Source organism: Amblyraja radiata, chromosome 34 (genome assembly GCF_010909765.2).
Source record: "Amblyraja radiata isolate CabotCenter1 chromosome 34, sAmbRad1.1.pri, whole genome shotgun sequence".
In the NCBI taxonomy this organism is placed as follows: Eukaryota; Metazoa; Chordata; class Chondrichthyes; order Rajiformes; family Rajidae; genus Amblyraja; species Amblyraja radiata.
In genome coordinates this window covers 9,969,810-9,989,138 of record NC_045989.1, presented here as the reverse complement: position 1 = coordinate 9,989,138, position 19,329 = coordinate 9,969,810, and the positions used below count along the sequence as shown (strand labels likewise).

General features: G+C 47.3%; 1 protein-coding gene across 1 annotated transcript in view; it reads right to left on the bottom strand.

Moving 5' to 3' along the window:
* Positions 1-19,329, bottom strand: part of itga11 (integrin subunit alpha 11) — a 132,810-nt gene that overhangs the window by 19,055 nt on the left and 94,426 nt on the right. Inside the window, exons 19-23 of the mRNA XM_033050054.1 lie at positions 15,504-15,589; positions 13,826-13,967; positions 6,948-7,046; positions 4,061-4,137; positions 782-871 (exon numbers count right to left, since the gene is read on the bottom strand). Coding sequence (XP_032905945.1) covers positions 782-871; positions 4,061-4,137; positions 6,948-7,046; positions 13,826-13,967; positions 15,504-15,589 — 494 coding nt within the window. The remainder of the gene's footprint in view (positions 1-781; positions 872-4,060; positions 4,138-6,947; positions 7,047-13,825; positions 13,968-15,503; positions 15,590-19,329) is intronic.

Here is a 19,329-nt window from a genome sequence, read left to right as displayed (position 1 = left end):
TGGTTTATTATTGTCAAGTGTACCAAGATACTTTGAAAAGCTTGTTTTTGCATCGTATTCGGGCAAATCATTTCACTGCACATCACGTATAGTGTATGTAATAAATAAAGTTGACTTGACCATACATGAGTATATCACGTCATGCAAAAGAAAAAAATAAACAGAGTGCAGAATATAGTGTTGCAGCTACAGAGAAAGTGCAGATTAAAAAAGTGCAATGGCCATTACGATGTAGATTGGAAGATTGGAAATTCATCCTTAGCATTTGAGAGGTCTCTCCAAGAGTCTGATAACAGTGGGGGGGGGGGGGGAAAGTGTTCTTGAATTTGGTGGCATGTGCTTTCATTCTTCTCGATGGGAGTGGGGAGGAGAGAGAATGACCGGAATGTGAGTGGTCATTGACTATGTTGGCTGCTTTTCGAGGCAGTGTGATCTAGAGATGGAGTTGATGGGAAGGGCAGAGCGGTGCGGTGGGTTGCTTTGCTATATGGACTGGGATACATTCACAACTCTCTGCAGTTTCTTGCAGTTTTGGGCTGAGCAGTTGCCACACCAAGCTGCGGATACATCTGGTTAGGATACTTTCCTTGATGCATCTGTAGAGATTGGTAAGAGTCACGATAGACATGTTGAATTTCCCTTAATTTACTGAGGAGGTACAGGCGTTGGCGTGCATCTTGGATGGAGCATCAATGTAAATGGACCAAGACAAATGGTTGGTGATATCTACACCCAGTATTCAGAATGAAGAGAGATCATGGAGAGAGATACTAACACGTACCGAGTGAGGAGGAGATCTGCTTGATATTGCACAGGAACGTGGAGATGGTAGACGTTGTCCTGGAGAGTTTCCTCCGCTTCTTCACTATCACTGGGCACGAGAAATAAGGAGAGTGCAAGTTAGGTAACCACGGGCAACCTTCCAAATGAAACTCAACACTAGTTCGCAGAACTCGGTCTTATCTTTCCATTAGACAATTTGCAGTACTGATGTCATGTGTTGAGCCTTTCCCTGCCGTCTTTCTGCAACTCTGCTGTTGACAACTCTACATCTCAGCAGCAGTGCGGGCAGTGCAACTGTGTCAAGCTCAAGTCGAGACTAGTGTCAGGTTGACACTAACACAGCTTTGATTCTGACCCCTGCTACTCTCTGTACACAGTTTGTACTGGCTTACCCCGGATGCTCCAGTCTCCTCCCACATCCCATAGACACATGGCGCTGGTTTACTGGGCAATCTAAACAACCCCATCTATTGACGTGGCAATGGGCATCTCTCAGCCTGGTAATAGGCTGCTTGGCTCATCGGACGGTGCAACAGGGAGGGAGCTGGAGACGTCGGGCACTAGGAGTGGACCTGTAGGAAGGTGAACCGGAGTAATGCCTCCAGCGCCTTCAATGTCGGCTGCAGGAGGCAAAGATGGGCGGGTGAGGAGAGGAGATGGACGTCGGTTCGCGGGAAGTGTTCAAGTACCTTGAGCGCGCGGGCTGACCGGACTTTGGACTTTAAATAATGGCACCAACAATGGTGGCGCCAGCAAGTGTCATATATGCAAAAATAATTTCACCGTGCAGCGAAAAACGTGACAAATAAAGTTCCATTGAACCATTGAAGAAAGTGGGCGAATGGGATTGATTGGATGGCTCTAAGGGCTGGCACGCACCTGATGGGCAGAACGTCCTTCTCAAATCACCATAGCTAGAAACAAGGAACTGCAGATGCTGATTTATACAAAAGGACACAAGTGCTGGGGTAACTCAGCGGGTCAGGCAGCATGTCTGGAGAGAAGGAATGGGTGATGTTTCGGGACGAGACCCTTCTTCAGATTTCAAAATAACTCACTGGTCTGGGCCTCGGGTTTCCTTTGACCACAGTGCTGTTGATAGTAATTGGTCACAGCACAGTCCTTGTGCAAACACTGCTCTTGGCCACGTGTTACATGGTGCACCAGTTCGCCAAAGAGCGGCACCAATTGCAACCATATCTCCGTGGAGGCAGCCCAACATGCACTTCCAAACTCTTGCCGTAGTCCATGGGTCTTTTCCACAGACAGCACACTAGGTTGGACTCATCTCCTTCCCAACCAGTCACAACATTGTCACAGCATAGGAGGAGGCCATTCAGCCCATCAAATCTGAGATGGTTCGCTGCAGAGCAATTTCATTGGTTCCTTTCTCATTGTGCGTCCCTGTGAACCTGCTAAGTGTGTATCCAAAAACTCTGGTGCATTCTCTTTACATCTCTGCTCCGGTCAGTGAGTTCCAGATCACTGTGTAAGGAGAGATGTCTCCTTACAACCCCACCCTCATGGTACTAATTATGGATGATCAACCATGATCATATTGAATGGTGATGCTGGCTCGAAGGGCTAAATGGCCTACTCCTGCACCTATTTTCTATATATTTTGCCCATCTTGCCTTTCTGAGATGACAGAGATGTTGGGCTTGTTTCCACAGTGTATGACTCGTGACTCTATGAGTATGACTAATACTCATAGTCTGAAGTAGGGTCTCGACCCGAAACGTCACCCATTCCTTCTCTCCAGAGATGCTGCCTGTCCCGCTGAGTATACTCCAGCATTTTGTGTCTATCTTTGATTTAAACCAGCATCTGCAGTTCTTTCCTACACAATACTCATAGACTATTGTTCACCAGCCAGAATGCATTTCTATAGCACCTTTCAAAGACTTGGGACATTTACGGCACTCTAGAGCTTATGAAGCAACCTTAGAAGTGGCAGGTTTAGAAGTGGCAGGTTTAGAAGTGGCAGGTTTAGAAGTGGCAGGTTTAGAAGTGGCAGGTTTAGAAATGGCAGGTGTATGTTTAGGTTCTATATTGTCACATGCACCGAGGTACAGTGAAAAACTTTGTTTTGCATGTTATCCAAACAGATCAAATATAGCATACAGATATAGCATGGAAACAGGCCCTTCGACCCACTGAGTCCATGCTGTCCATCGATCACCCGTTCACACTACTTCTATGTTATCCCACTTCCACTCCCAACAATAGCAGCAATTTACAGAAGCCAATTAATCTACAAACCCGCATGTCTTTGGGATGTGGGAGGAAACCGCAGCACCTGGAGGAAACCCACATGGTCACAGGGAGAACGTGCAAACTCCACACAGACAGCACTCGTGATCAGGATCAAACCCGGGTCTCTGGCACTGTGAGGCAGTGGCTCTAGCAAAGGGCCCTCATTGTGGAATATATGAGAATGTAGACAGCACCTTTGTTTAACAATTCACCAAGACACCACCAACGCAGCAGCACTGCTGCTGTCCTACAGTGGAGCAGGGATTCAATCCCTCACCTTGGGTCACAGGCACAAGTGCGGTGGACTCAGCCGCAGTCAATGGGCCAAGAACAGAGTTCCAAGGGCCAAGGGATTTGTGTGCTGAGAGTCGGGGACCAAAGGATGGGGGTGAAGGCTGTGGGTCTCCCAAAATGCCCAATGGCACTGCGTGTGTGACTGGGAGTACTAGTGACGGAACCAAACGGAGTAAGCTGCATGTAGATACACCAACATTCCTGACCTCACCCTAACATCAGACAGCTGGCAAGCTGCCTGTCCCACTTTTTGTGTCTATCTTGGGTTTAAACCAGCATCTGCGGTTCCTTCCTTCACAAGCCTTTTATCAGCTTATACTTTTAGAAGGCAGAGGCTGTTTTCAAAACATTATTGCTGCTAGGTTCAAGCTAAACTAATTTCACCGTGCATTTCACGTAGGTTTAAACTGAATTCAGTTCAGCAGTTTCACGTGTACCGAGGTGCAGTGCAAAGCTTTCAGCATACATTTCATTCAGGTTTAAACTGTATTCAGTTCATACATTTCATGTACGTTTAAACTGAACTTTCTGAACGATAGATGGCGTTTAAGAAGCTTTCAGACAGGCAGATAGACGTGCAGAGTATAGAGGGATATGGCTCATGTGCAGGCAGTGAGTTCAGTTTAACTTGGCATTGTGTTTGGCTCAAACATAGTTCCTGTGCTGCGCTGTTCTATGTTCATCTAACCGTGCATTTCACTGAACACATTTGTCAAGCATACGTCACCTGCTGGCAGTCAGGGTCAGCTCCACATTGTCCAGGAAAACGGAACGGCTGAACTCAAACTCCAGGCGAAAGGCCACCTGCAGAGAGCAGAAAGACACATCAGCCAGCAAACGCAGAGGTGACCAGTCGCAATGCACCAGTCCTGCCACCGACCAAGTCCCGCTACAGACACAGAGTGCTGTCACGTCCCAGCTAACACTAATGCTGTTGGAATCAAGGGATATGGGGAGAAGGCAGGAACGGGGGGACTGATTCTGGATGATCAGCCATGATCATATTGAATGGCAGTGCTGGTTCAATGGCCTACTCCTGCACCTATTTTCTATGTTTCTATGTTTGTCCAACCTCTCTACATCCCTCTCACAGGATCATCAAACTTCCCTCACCAGAGTTTCCAGATGTAATTTAAATTTTTTTTGGAAAGATTGGTTGAATTATGGACTTGAAAGGGCAGAAAGGAGCTGCGTCAGTAGCTGAGATGAAGCTTGTGCAGTGCAGGAGCAGAGGCTGCCTCTTGTCGCCACGGTTTCCACTTGCTGACTTATCTGCTCTCTGGCACTCGTTAAGGCTCCCGTTGCCACGCACTTACATTCTTCGTCTCTGATCACTTGAAATTCAATCCAGAGACAGGATTCTGTTTGTGCCGCAGACTTTTGTCATTCCTCAGTCGCCCCAAACCAACAATAATGGAAATTTCTGGTAACTCCCTGTATGCTGAGGACCCCAGCCACCGTAGAGAGGTTGACTTCACATTTGCGATCAGCACTAAATCGATTCATATCCCTCCAAGGCATTCCTGTTCCTTTTCACCATTCAGGTGGTGATCCTTTTGACTCACTCAGTGGACGTTGGTGCCAGCATCTCCGGTTAACAATTTAGTGACAAGTGTTGAAGTCATAGTCATAGAGTGATAGTGTGGAAACAGGCCCTTCGGCCCAACTCGCCCATACCGGCCAACATATCCCAGCTACACTCATCCCACCTGCCCGCGTTTGACCCACATCCCTCCAAACCTGTCCTATCCATCTAACTGTCTAACTGTTTCTTAAACGTTGGGATAGTCCCTGCCTAAACGACCTCCTTTGGCAGCTTGTTCCATACACTCACCACCTGTTGTGTGAAAAGGTTACCCCTCAAATTCCTACATATCTTTTCCTCTTCACCTTAAACCTATGTCCTCTGATCCTCTATTCACCTATGCCGGGCAAGAGACTCTGTGCATCTACCTGATCTATTCCTATCATGATTTTATACACCTCTATACGATCACTCCTCATCTTCCTGCATTCCAAGGAATAGAGTCCCAGCCAACTCAACCTCTCCCTATATCTCAGACCATCTAGTCCTGGCAACATCCTTGTAAAGTCTCACTGTAGAGCTGGGAAATTATATAATCGGTTGCCATGACAGCTGGATAGTGATGGAAAGCCGATCAAGTTCCCTCATGGTCTCCAGTGAGGAAGGACGGTGTATACCACTAGTCTCACCCAGTGTGGCCTGTTGCTGACTCCAGACCCACACTGGTGTCATCTCCAAACTGCCCTCCAAAATGGTCTAACAAACCGTTCAATTATGATATAAGCAATAATAGAACGAGCAGAAGAATAAACACATACCTGGCACTTAACTTAAACATGGCAAGCTTGCTGTTAGGCCCATGTTTAGTTTAGTTTAAAGATACAGCACGGAAACAGGCCCTTCGGCCTACCAAGTCCATGCTGACCAGCGATCCCTGCACACTAACACTATCCTACACACTAGGGACAATTGACAATCTTTACTGAGGCCGATTAACATACAAACATGTATGTCTTTGGAGTGTGGGAGGAAACTGGAGCTCCTGGAGCTGTCTGTATGGAGGAATGTACAAACTCCGTACAGACAGCAGCCACAGTCAGTATCGAACCCAGGTCTCTGCCTTACTCTGCCGCATCAGCACCATGCCGCCCATTTTGAGAACTTTCAAATTCTACAAGTGTAATGGAGACACCTGTCAGAACAAGGCAGCCTGCCTGACCGACCCTCATCTATCACCCTACACCACTAGTCACAACAGCCATAGTGTATACCATCCACATTGTTACACACCACACCTACTGCAACTGCATCGAGCAAACTCGTAGCCTATACCACCAAGTGAAACTAGCCGCTCACCCTTCACACACCGTTTATATTGTCACTGCTTCATTGTTACTGTGTGTAAATCCTGGCACTCCATCCCAATTGCCTCCTTCAACATGAATGACAGCAGTGGTCATGGAAGTGGCTCACCTCCAGCTTCTCTAGGCCACTAATCCTGGCCTTGCCTCCAGCATCTGATTAGAACCAACAGTTCTCATTGATCTTGCTCCTTCATTAATAATCTAAAAGTTCCAAGTTCCACTCTGGGAGTTTGTTTGTAGGTTAAATGGCTTCTGTAAATTATCTCTAGTGTGCAGGATAGAACTAGTGTGTGGATGGTTGCTAGTTAGTGTGGACTTGATGGGCCGAAGAGCCTGTTTCCATGCTGTATCTCTAAACTAAACTGGTGTCATTTTATCCTCTAGGTGAGAAGCTAAACCATGGGTCTATCACCTCTTTCAGATGGATGTAAATGAACCCATGGCCTCTATTGGAAGGCCGAAGGGGCTGTTTCACTGATGTCTGGGCCAAAATGTATCCTTCCTTTCTTGATACTATAAAAAACCCAATTGGGCATCGTCATGTTCTCGTTAGTGGGATCTGTGTTCCCTATATAATGGTGGCTACAGTTCAACAAAGTATTTCACAGCTTGGATGGGTATCGAACTCTCCACCATCGACGGGACCCACAGGAAGCGTTGGCTCGAGAAGGCAGGTGGTATCATCAAAGACCCACGTCACCCAAGACAAGAGCAAAGCCTCCTACCTTGGATTGGGAGCGGAACACTGGGTAAGCCACGGTGCAAACTTTGCTGTTGTTCCATTTTTCCAAAACGTTGCAGTCAATTCTCACGTCAGCTTCGTCCTGTAACGAGAGAGGGAAAATAATGTTTCCCTGCAATTACCTCACACGTTTGTTGTCCACCAGTCATCTGGCACCTCTTCTGGGGCCAAGGATTTGAAGGGTTCTGTCAGTTCCTCAGTAATCTCCTCCCTCAGCATGCTGCGATACATCTCAAAGGCCCTGGGGATTTATCCACCTTTAAGCCCACTAAGACATCTAATTCCTCCTCCACTTCTGAGATAATTTGTTCTAGAATTTCAACTTGTTCCTTTCAATTATGTTGTTGTTCTCCACGGTGAAACGCATCATAATTGAGCAACAGATAGGAAGTGTGCAGTGAGGAACTGCAGATGCTGGTTTATACTGAAGATAGACACAAAATGCTGCGTAACTCAGTGGGTCAGGCAGCATCTCTGGAGAAAAAGAATAGATTGATAGTAGAAGGGGGGGGGGGGGGGAGAGAGAAATAAACTGGAGACGAAAAGAGACCAGATCATCAGGATTGGTGACTTCCACCCCCCTCCCCCCCTCCCCACAGCCTCTCTCCGCCCCCATCCCCACTTTCAGCCCAAAGTAGGGTTCCGATCCAAAACGTCTATTTGATAGGAAGTATTTATTTAAGAACAGCCTTATGTCCTTTGACACCAGGCACAGAAAGACACTCTGGTCCTTAACTGACCCTCCTCTTTCTCTTGTTAACCACTTGCTCTGGTCCCTTCTTGCCCCAAATATATTCATGAAATGCTTTGGGATTTTCCTCATTTTAATGAAGGAAATCTTGAAATCTACCAAATAATGAAAGGCCTGGATAGAGTGGATGTGGAGAGGATGCTTCCAGTAGTGGGAAAGACTAGGACCAGAGGGCATTCAGAATAAAAGGACGTACTTTTAGAATGGAGATGAGGAGGAATTATTTTTAGCCAGAGGGTGGTGAATCTGTGGAATTCATTGCCACAGACAGTGGTGGAGGCCAGGTTATTGGGTATTTTGGAGATTGATAGGTTCTTGATTAGAAAGGGTGTTACATATTTTGAAGTTTACAAGGAGAAGGCAGGAGAATGGGATTGAGAGGGAAAGAGAGAGCAGCCCTGATCGAATGGTGGAGCAGACGCAATGGGCTAAATGGCCTAATTCTGCTTTTTGTTGCATGTTATCCAGTCTGCAGAAAGACTATACGTGATTACATTAAAGCTGTCCACGGTGTAGAGATACAGGATAAAGGAAATAACATTTAGTGCAAGATAAAGTCCAGAAACATCCAATGTTGAGGGTCTCCAATGAGGTAGATTGTAGCTCAGGACCACTCTCAAGTTGGTGATAGGATGGTTCAGTTGTCTAATAACAGCTGGGAGGAACCTGTCCCTGAATCTGGAGGTGTGCGTTTTCACATTTCAGTAACTCCTGCTTGATGGGAGAGGGATGAGACTGGGCTTTGATTATGTTGGTGGCCTTGCCTAGGTCAATGGAAGAAGGAGTCAATGGAAGGGAGGTAGGTTAGCGTAATAGTCTGGGCTGCATCCACAATTCTCTGTAATTTCGTGTGGTCTTGGATAGAGTAATGTTCTCAAAGCTTGCTGTGATGCATCCTGATAAAGTGATTTCCAGTGAAAGGCTGAACACCACAGTCATATGTTTCAGGGGTGTGGCATATTTCTGTGAAACACAGCACACAGCTGTCTCTCACTTCCCTGAAGCAGGTCAGTCTGGCTATACGTTCATCCAGCTTGTTTTCTATAGTCTGTACATTAGTCAGTAGTATGCTGGGGAGGTGGGACAGGGGGGGGGGGGGGGGGTCTTGAAACCACATTGTTTCAACCTCACTGTAGCCCAGTGCACCTCCATCCTTTCCTCACTAGGTGGCAGCACTCCAGTTATCAGCTATGTGCAGGTAGATAAGTGATAGTCTTGGCATCATGTTTAAGAAGGAACAGCAGATGCTGGAAAATCAAAGGTAGACAAAAATGCTGGAGAAACTCAGCGGGTGAGGCAGCATTTATGGAGCGAAGGAAATAGGCGACGTTTCGGACTGATGTGAGGGTGGGGGGGCGGGAAGAAGAAAGGAAGAGGCGGAGACAGTGGGCTGTGAGAGAGCTGGGAAGGGGAGGGGAAAGAAGGAGAAAGCAGGGACTACCTGAAATTGGAGAAGTCAATGTTCATACCGCTGGGGTAAGGACTACCCAAGCGAAATATGAGCTGCTGCTCATCCAATTTACGGTGGGCCTCACTGGACATGGAGGGGTCCCAGGACAGAAAGGTCGGATTCGGAATGGGAGGGGGAGTTGAAGTGCTGAGCCACCGGGAGATCAGGATGGTTGGTGCGAACCGAGCGGAGGTGTTGGGCGAAGCGATCGCCAAGCCTACGCTTGGTCTCACCGATGTAGAGCAGCTGACACCTAGAGCAGCGGATGCAATAGATGAGGTTGGAGGAGGTGCAGGTTGGAGGAGGAGGTCTTGGCATCATGTTCAGCACAGACATTGTGGGCTGAAGGGCCTGTTCTTGTGCTGTGCTGTTCTATGTACAAATCTGTTTGTAACTTATTAAAGTTTGAAAATCTAGATTTTAACTTTTCAGAGGTTGCAGTACACCGCACCCATCACAAAAATGAAAGCAGCCTTCCCCTAATCGAAATCCTAATTTCATGTCCATTCTGGCCTCTAAAATGTTCTCCCACTGACACTCCTTGCACTTTTCTGGCCGCTCCCCAAAGATTAGATGCAGGATCACCCCTTCGAGAATAAGGCGATGGCTCAAATATCTCTTCTGGGCACACATTAAAAGCTTGGCTCCCTCTCAGCATTTCACACTGAAGTGGTCCCATTTGAGATTGGGAAGATTTAAATCCCCTACTTATTTTTCACTTTTCAAGTTCAGGTTCAGGAGTTCAAGAGAGTTTATTGTCATGTGTCCCAGATAGGACAATGAAATTCTTGCTTTGCTTCAGCACAACAGAATATAGTAGGCATAAATAAATACAGAACAGATCAGTGTGTCCATATACCATTGAATATATATATATTTATATACACACATAAATAAGCATATAAAGTGCAATAGGCTATTAAAGTTCAAATTTTTATTTGAGTTGAGTTTAGTAGTCTGATGGCTGTGGGGAAGTAGCTGTTCCTGAACCTGGATGTTGCGGATATCAGGCTCCTGTACCTTCTACCTGAAGGCAGCGGAGAGATTGCCGAACCAAGCCACGATGCAACCGGTCAGCATGCTTTTAGTGATATATCTGTGACATAATGTATATTTGTTTCTCTATCTGACTATTTAGAGACCTATATGCACCCCCAGTTAAGTAATCATAGGGTCATGGGGTTGTACTGCACAGAACAGGCCCTTCAGCCCATTATGTTCATGCTAACCATTTTCCATTTGTTCACATTAGGACTCCCTACCTATTCAAATGACTGCAAAAATGTCTCTTAAATGTAGTGATTGTTTCAGATTCCAACTGCTGCTCTGACTGTGCAACCTAGAGCTTAACAATTCTTGGTGTATAAAAATTTCCCCAAAGATCTCCTTTAAATCGCCTATCTCTTACCTTAACACTAGTTTAATTTAGTCTGACCAGTGATCCCCGCACACTAACACTACCTTACACAAATTCGGGACAATCTACAATGATACCAAGCTAATTAACCTACAAACCTGTACTTCTTTGGAGTGTGGGAGGAAACCGGGACACCTGAAGAAAACCCACGCAGGTCACAAGGGGGAACGTACAAACTCCATACACGCTGCACCCGGAGGCAGGATTGAACTCGGGTGTGTGGCGCTGTAATAGCCCTGTCCCACGGTACGAGTTCATTCCAAGAGCTCTCCCGAGTTTAAAAAAAATCAAACTCGTGGTAAGCACGGAGAATGAACGTAGCGGGTACGTCGGAGCTCGGGGACGTCTCTTCGCAGCTCGTAACGCTAACGGTACTCAGGAAGACTTGCTAACGGCAGGTAAGCACGGGAAGACTCGTGAAGATTTTTCAACATGTTGAAAAATGTCCACGAGAGCCCCGAGTACCGACGAGTGGCCATTACCGTAAATCTCCGAGTTCGAATCAGGGCAAACTCGGGAGAACTCTTGGAATGAACTCGTACTGTGGGACAGGGCTTTAAGGCAGCAATTCTACCCTTGTGCCACTGTGCTGCCCATGTTCTCTTGTTTTTAATACCTCGTAAACGAGAGGAAATCTTTCGCCATCTACCTATCTACACCTCTCGTAATCTTATACACTTTTATCGGGCATCCCTCAGCCTCTTGGGGTCCGAGCAGAACAAGCCTAGCCGACCCATTCTCCCCCTATAACTACAGTCCTCAGATCCAGGCAACATCCCGGTAAATCTAAGGTAGACAAAGGTGCTGGAGAAACTCAGCGGGTGCAGCAGCATCTATGGAGCGAAGGAAATAGGCAATGTTTCGGGCCGAAACCCGGAAGGGTTTCGGCCCGAAACATTGCCTATTTCCTTCGCTCCATAGATACTGCTGCACCCGCTGAGTTTCTCCAGCACTTTTGTCTACCTTTGATTTTCCAGCATCTGCAGTTCCTTCTTAAACTCACGGTAAATCTCCATGCCCAGACCTATGAAGGCAAGCAAACCACATGGCTTCTTCAACACTCTATCCACCTGCCGTGTCACTTGCAAAGAACTACAAATATGATCCCTGGATCTCTCTGTTAATCAACTTCCCTTCATGCCCCTTCCATTTTCTGTGCATGCCTACACTTATTTGCCTTCCCCAAATCACTGACCACTGAGACAAATAAGTGCAAACCTTCACTGTAAATCCAATAAATAGCAATATTATAATTCTCTTTCACTTTGTCTGACCCTGGTGCGATTCTCTGATAACAATGAAGGAACAACGATATCTTTCCAAGGCAGAAGATAGACACAAAATGCTGGAGTAACTCAGCGGGACAGGCAGCATCTCTGGGGAGAAGGAAAAGGGTGACGTTTTGGGTCGAGACCCTTCTCAGGCAGGATGGGTGGGATTATCCCACGTGGGGAGTAAAGGCTATCATGGAGCAGCTGGGCCGAATGGCCTGGTGTTGTGCTTTACCGCTATGTTTGCAACCATTGGAACTTGAGGTGAGCCTGTAACTGAACCTTGGGCTTGGTACAATTCTGTCAAATGTGCATTATCAGTGTTGTAAGACTGTAAAGTGCAATATTCAATGCAGCAGCTGCTTCTGATAGTGGAACAGTCAATTAATTAGCACTCGCATAAAGCTTCCCAGACCAATCCACAACGCACTGTCTCACATTACCCAGTTATTGGCAAGGGCCATTGAATAATTATGATCAATTGTGTGTCGTTAAGTTATCTTAAAGCTAGTCTTTAGACATACAGTGTGGAAAAAGGCCCTTCAGCCCACTAACTCCATGCCGATCAAAGATCCACCTCGTACACTATCCTATACACTGGGTCACAGGGAGATCATGCAAACTCCACACAGATAGCAAGGTCAGGATCGAACCCGGGTCTCTGATGCTGTAAGGCAGCAGCATTACCAGCTGCGCCACCGTGCTGCCCTAAATGTCGTGTATGGACAAGGTCCTGAATAGGCAAATCATACAATACTGTATCTCGGTAACTCATGACAATAATAAATCAATACTAACACCAACGAGGCAAAATTAGACCAAAGGAAGTCTTTAAGGAATGACTTTAGTTTAACTCAGTGTGGAAATAAGCCCTTTGGCCCACCGAGTCCGCACTGACAATGATAATCCGTACACCAACACTATCCTACACACTAGGAACAATTTACCAAACTCAATTAACCTACAAACCTGTACATCTTTGGAGTGTGGGAGGAAACCGGAGCTCCTGGAGAAAACTAACGTGGTCACAGGGAGAATGAGCATACTCCGTACAGGCAGCACCCACAGTCAGGATCGAACCTGGGTCTTTGGCGCTGTGAGGCAGCAACTCTAATGCTATGCCATCTGTATGCCATCTTTAAGGATGTGAGGGAGAAGCTAAGGGGTAACAGGCAGTGACTGACTTTGGGTTAAGAGGAAGAGTAGCCAGGCTCATCCACCGCTTGGGCTCAGCCAAGTGGCTTCTCTTGGTGATTTCTCAGCCGTGGATGTCAGGTCTCCTTGTGGAGTTTGGATGGGATCCCAGACAAGCTGAGGTGGCTTAATAAAAGTTATACTGTAGGCCGTAGAAGTGTACAAAATATTGGAACTGGTTACAAATAGTCATCATCTTTGTCAGAAAACTGTTTAATCATTCAAGGTCAAACTGACTTTGCTCAGGAATGTGAACACAGTCCAGACTAGAGGTGAGCACGAGTTTGTGCCCGGGCCTTTAGGACTGAGGATTTTTCATTTTGTTTTTGGTTGCTCTACACTGAGGAACATAATGCCCCTGTCCCACTTAGGAAACCTGAACGGAAACCTCTGGAGACTTTGCGCCCCACCCAAGGTTTCCATGCGGTTCCCGGAGGTTCCTGGAGGTTTTTGTCAGTCTCCCTACCTGCTTCCACTACCTGCAATCTCCGGCAACCACCTGCAACCTCCGGGTGAATTATTTCAAAATCCAGCGGCGACAAAAAAATGTTGAGACACTTGAAAAAACACAGCGCATCATGCGTCACCCCCGCATCACGCCGTGTATTTGTTGGTGTCCTGATAGGTCAGTCAATGATGCTGGCAGTTGCCAAAAAAAATCGGCAAGTGGGTCAGGCCCCTTAGTGAAGACGGGGGGGGGGGGGGGGGGGAAGGGGGAGGGAGGGGAGAGGGGAGGGGAGAGGGGGAGGGGAGGAGGGGGTTTAGAGAGGCCACTCACCTTCTGTGCCAGAGTTGCGAACTGCAGGTTCCTGGAGAAGGTGACGTTGAGGATGGTGCTGTAGGCGTTCTCCCTCTTGTTCTCCAGCCAGACATCCAGAGTCAGCCTCCTCCGAGTGTCTTCAACAGTGAAGGGAAACTGACTGAAAAAGACCCAAGCCATGGGTTGGTGGGAAGGCATGTCACGGATGGTCTCACTGCATTCTTAATGCATCTCACGTGAACCGGCTCAAACTCCAAACGTCAAACTTCTCCACCAACTCCAGCCAACGTGCTGTCAGCCTTCACAACCGCAAATGGGAAAAGCCATCGCGATCTCATGGACTCATATACCCATGGCAACAGGCCCTTCGGCCCATTCAGTTTATACTGGCCATCCAGCACTTTACACTATTCCTACAGTGATCCAATGTTATCCTCCCCACATTCCCATCAACATTTACATTCTACAACTCACCCACACATGAGGCTAGTACACCACCTCTAGTATAACCTTTGGTCTGTCAGTTCCTTCTGTAGGTGGAAACTAATGCCCCTGTCCCACTTAGGAAACCTGAACGGAAACCTCTGGAGACTTTGCTCCCCACCCAAGGTTTCACTGCGGTTCCCGGAGGTTCCCGGAGGTTTTTGTCAGTCTCCCTACCTGCTTCCACTACCTGCAACCTCCGGCAACCACCTGCAACCTCCAGGAACCGCACGGAAACCTTGGGTGGGGCGCAGAGTCTCCAGAGGTTTCCGTTCAGGTTTCCTAAGTGGGACAGGGGCATAAGGCTGCAGTTTGGATTAGAGAAGAAGTCACAGAGAGCTGCAGTAACTCAGCAGGTCGGGCAGCATCTCAGGAGAATATGCATAGGCGACGATCCCAGTTGGGACCTTTCTTCAGACTGAGTCAAGGTAGTCTGATGATGGGCCCTGACCCAAAATGCCACCTATCCATATTCTCCTGAGATGCTGCCTGACCCACTGAGTTACTCCAGCACTCTGTGTCTTCTTGTGTAAACCAGCATCTGCAATTCCTTGTTTCTACAGGTTGGATAACCCAGTTCCCAATTCTAAAGTGACTGCAAATGCTGTAATATTGAGCAAAACACAAAGCGCTGAAGGAACTCTGCGGGTCGGGCAGCATCTGTGGAGGGAAATGGACCGGCAATGTTACAACACAAGACCCATGTTTAGACTGAAGAAGGGTCTCGATATGAAATGTCATATGTCCTTTTCCCATTGCACATACCTTATTGCCTGACTCACTGAGTTCCACCAGCACTTTGTGTTTTGCTCCTAATTCTATAGGTACAGCAAGAATCCAGGACTGTTTGGGTGAACATGACATCCCCATTTGAGCTCCATGCCACCAGTGGACTGTGGAGTAGGTCGAGAACTTGCTCCCCCCAACATTACCCAGTGGCCCAACATACACCTGGCTCAGGTGGGCAATGCAACAGCCTCTGTAGTGAAGCCCACACCCACACCCACACCCACACCCAAGTCAAATAACCTCAAGATTCCCACTGTGTTCACGTGGGGATAAAGGCATGATTTAGTTCCACAAGGCAGTGGGACTGAGCGTGTCGGCACCTTTAACGAGGGGGAAAAGGGGAGAAAGATTCAAAGTCTCGGTCGTGGAGCCTCCTCGATTCGTCGCATCGTTACGTTGAAAGATGTGGTGACTCGCTACTCACCTGGAACCGTGAATGCCAGTGCGAGCTCGTATGACCAGGTCGGGAACGCAGTGTTCGTCCTCGCCACAGTCGTTCCAGAAGCTGAGCTGCGTTGGGACCAAGAACAAGCAATAAACCGCACCGTTCTCCGTCAATGACGCCATCCATCCTGCCAGAGGATCTTGGCTGGGAATAAGCTCATGGATTCACGGGACAATCGCCTTTCAACGGGCAAGGTGGCACGGAGCTGCCCTGTACCAAAGATTCATGCACTTCATGGTTGAACCCCATCGACTCTCCTACCCACCCCTTCCACTTCTCCAGAGACCAAGTAGCGGAGTCTGAGCCAAAAGGTCGCTTGTCCCTTCCTTCTGCAGATGCTGCCTGACCCACTGTGTTAGTCCAGCACTTTGTGTGTCATGAGGTAGCAAATGGAGACATTTTGGAACACAAGATTTGTTGGAACGTCATGATAGACTATCTGCAAAAGCTCTGACAATTAACATTAAGATGGAAAGCTGTGCCATAATGTAGCACCTGCCATGATGCTCCAGAGCATCTTGCATTTCAGAAGTTCCCCAGTTGCTGCACTCACCGTTGCAACGTTGCAGCCAAGATGGGCAAATTGTGCACTGTAGTTATTGTGAGGCGTTTTGGGCCCCATATCTGGGGAAGGATGTGCTGGTGTTGGAGAGGGTCCCGAGGAGGTCTACAAGAGTGATCCCGGGAATGATTAGGTTAACATGTAATGAGTGTTTGACGGCACTGGGCCTGTACTCGCTGGAGTTTAGAAGGATGAGGGGACCCCTTATTGAAAATTACCGGATAGTGAAAGGCTCGAATAGACTGGATGTGGAGATCTTTCCTCTAGTGGGAGGGTATAGGACCAGAGGCTATAGGACCGACCTTAAGAAAGGACATGAGGAGTTTATTTCGCCAGAAGGTATTGATTCTGTCTAATTCATTCTCACAGACAGATGTGGAGGCCAAGTCAATGGATATTTTTAAGGTGGAGATTGACAGATTCTTGATTCGTAAGGGTGTCGGGGGGTATGGGGAGAAGGCAGGAGAATGGGGTTTTAAGGGAACGATAGATCAGCCATAATTGAATGGCGGAGTAGACTTGATGGGCCGAATGACCTAATTCTGCTCCTATAACATGGACAATAACTTTCTATCCACAAGTTTCCGTTTAGGTTATTGTCATGTGTACCTAGGTTACAGTGAAAAGCTTTTGTTGTGTGCTATCCAGACAGCAGAAAGACAATACATGATGATAAATGAGCCATTTTTACAGTGTAATGTACAGTGTACATGATGTTTATGCAAGGTAAAGCCAACAAGGTCCGATCAAGGATAGTCCAAAGGTCACCAAGAGGTAGATAGAGGAAGGACCAGTCGATGATCTCAACTGAGGAATAAATATGGGCAGAACATCTGGGAGGGTCCCTTGGAAGATACATAGATACATAGACAATAGGTGCAGGAGTAGGCCTGTCGGCCCTTCAAGCCAGCACTGCCATTCAATATGATCATAGCTGATCATCTACAATCAGTACCCCGTTCCTGCCTTCATCCCATATCCCTTGATTCCGCTATCCCTAAGAGCTATATCTAACTCTCTTTTGAATGCATCCAGTGAATCGGGCTCCACTGCCTTCTGTGGCAGAGAATTCCACAAATTCACAACTATCTGGGTGAAAAGGTTTTTCCTCATCTCAGTTCTAAATGGCCTACCTCTTATTTTTAAAATGTGGCCCCTGGTTCTGGACTCCCCCCAACATCGGGAACATGATTCCTGCATCAAGCCTGTCCAATCCCTTAATAACTTTATATGTTTCTATAAGAGGACTCTCTATAAGATGACTGGGCTCAGTGTAACATTGCATCGAAACATCACTCCCAACAACATGTGCTCAACTCCTGACTGCATGACTTGCTGAGTGAGAGATGGGAGCGATGTGGCTTTCTGCTGTTGCTGGGCAGGACCCTCTCAGTGGCCGGCAAGAGGTGGGAAGGAGAGGATAGGACTGCAGTGATGGCAATGTGCCTCACTGCTGCCTCCGGGACCTGCATTGAACTCCAGGCCAACGTTACTGGACCTCAGCTCAAGTTCACAAGTTCAATGCTTCGCTGTCTCCAGGATGATGCAGCTTGCAGTGCACAAAGGGTTAACAAGCTACTGTGTAGCAAGGATAAGGTACACAGTACTTTAAACCATTATATGCTGCAGTTGAAGTGTTATACGTGGATATACCCTGGTGTTACATATGAGCTAAGATTAGCCAACTCAGCTCAAAGTGGAATCAGACCCTGGATTTTCTGTACAGAATTGTGCCGCACCAGAGGGGGCTTATGAATAGAGAGCTCTCGGGGGAGTGATTAGAATGAATGCAGACTACAGAAGCCATGTCAGACGCGAGTCAGAATCCTCCGTAAACTCAGCCACTGGAAGAGGGGGGAAGATGCAGAGCTGGATGATTGCCCAGGCTGATAAACCTGCTTGACGCACATCAGACTCCGGATTCAGAGGCTCCCAGTCAACCGGTAGTCAGGTGCCTGGGGTATTGTGGAGAGTGTTCCAGCCCAGCTGGGGGTGAGGACGGGGGCAGTGAAGAGGGAAGCACCTGCCTCGAGACTGAGGTCCTGCTTTGAACAGCATCCCAGTGTTGAAGTCACTGTGCACTCCTTTCGCCAAAGTACACAATCCATCTCTCCTTGTGCAAGCCAGAGAGACAGATTGAAATTTTGTGATGGGATACACCATTGATAGAGACCAGAGTTCGAGCTCCCTTACAGAGTACACTATGTGACCAAAGTTTGTGCCCAGCTGCACAGCCGTGTCAGATTTATTGTTGAAGACAGTGAGCTAGCTGTCAGACACAGAGAATCCTCCTTAAACTAATTGCATGCTGTGCACATGAATTTATTTTTACACAATGCATCAGAAGTCATAGGAGCAGAATTAGGCCATGCAGCCCATCAAGTCTACTCCACCATTCAATCATGGCTGATCAACCATTCCCTCTCAACCCCACACTCCTGCCTTCTCCCCATAAAAAAGAGCCTGTCCCACTTGGGCGACCTAATCCACGAGTTCTGGTGAGTTTGCCCTCGACTCATACTCGCAGCATGGTCGACACGAGGTCGTAGGAGGTCTTCGTAACTCTCCTTCATGCTCGAGAGTGGTCTCCGCGTACTCAAGGCCTCAGCCAGGTCACGGCGTTTTTTTCAACATGTTAAAAAATGCCCGCGAGTAAAAAAAGGTTGCCATGGAAAAAGTCGATATTTTTTTTACTCGTAGGTTTAGTCGTAGTAAGCCGTAGTAGGTCGGCATGTTAGTCGTAGGTAATCGAAGGTAGTCGTAGCTAGTCTTCAACATAGTCGAAGGAGGTCTTCAACGTCATTTTTTCAAACTCTTCTAAACTCGCCAATTTGTTCGCCCAAGTGGGACTGCCCCTTTACTAATCAAGAACTTGTCAATCTCCAGCTTAAAAATATCCATTGACTTGGCCTCTGCAACCTTCTGTGACATTGAATTCCAGATTCACTACCTTCTGACTAAAGAAATTCCTCCTCATCTCCGTTCTAAAGATATGTCCTTTTATTCTGAAGCTATGCCCTCTGGACCTAGACTCTCCCACTAGTGGAAACATCCTCTCCGCATCCATTATATCTATGTCTTATTCATTAAAAGCTTATTAGTTACATTAAAAATCGGGCACTAACATCAACAGCAAGGACGGACCAAGGGCCCTACCCACTCGAATCAAACCATTAGAGCTGCTGGTGAAACAGAGCCGGAAACATGGTTCAATCCTGACCTTGGATGCTGTCTGTGTGGAGT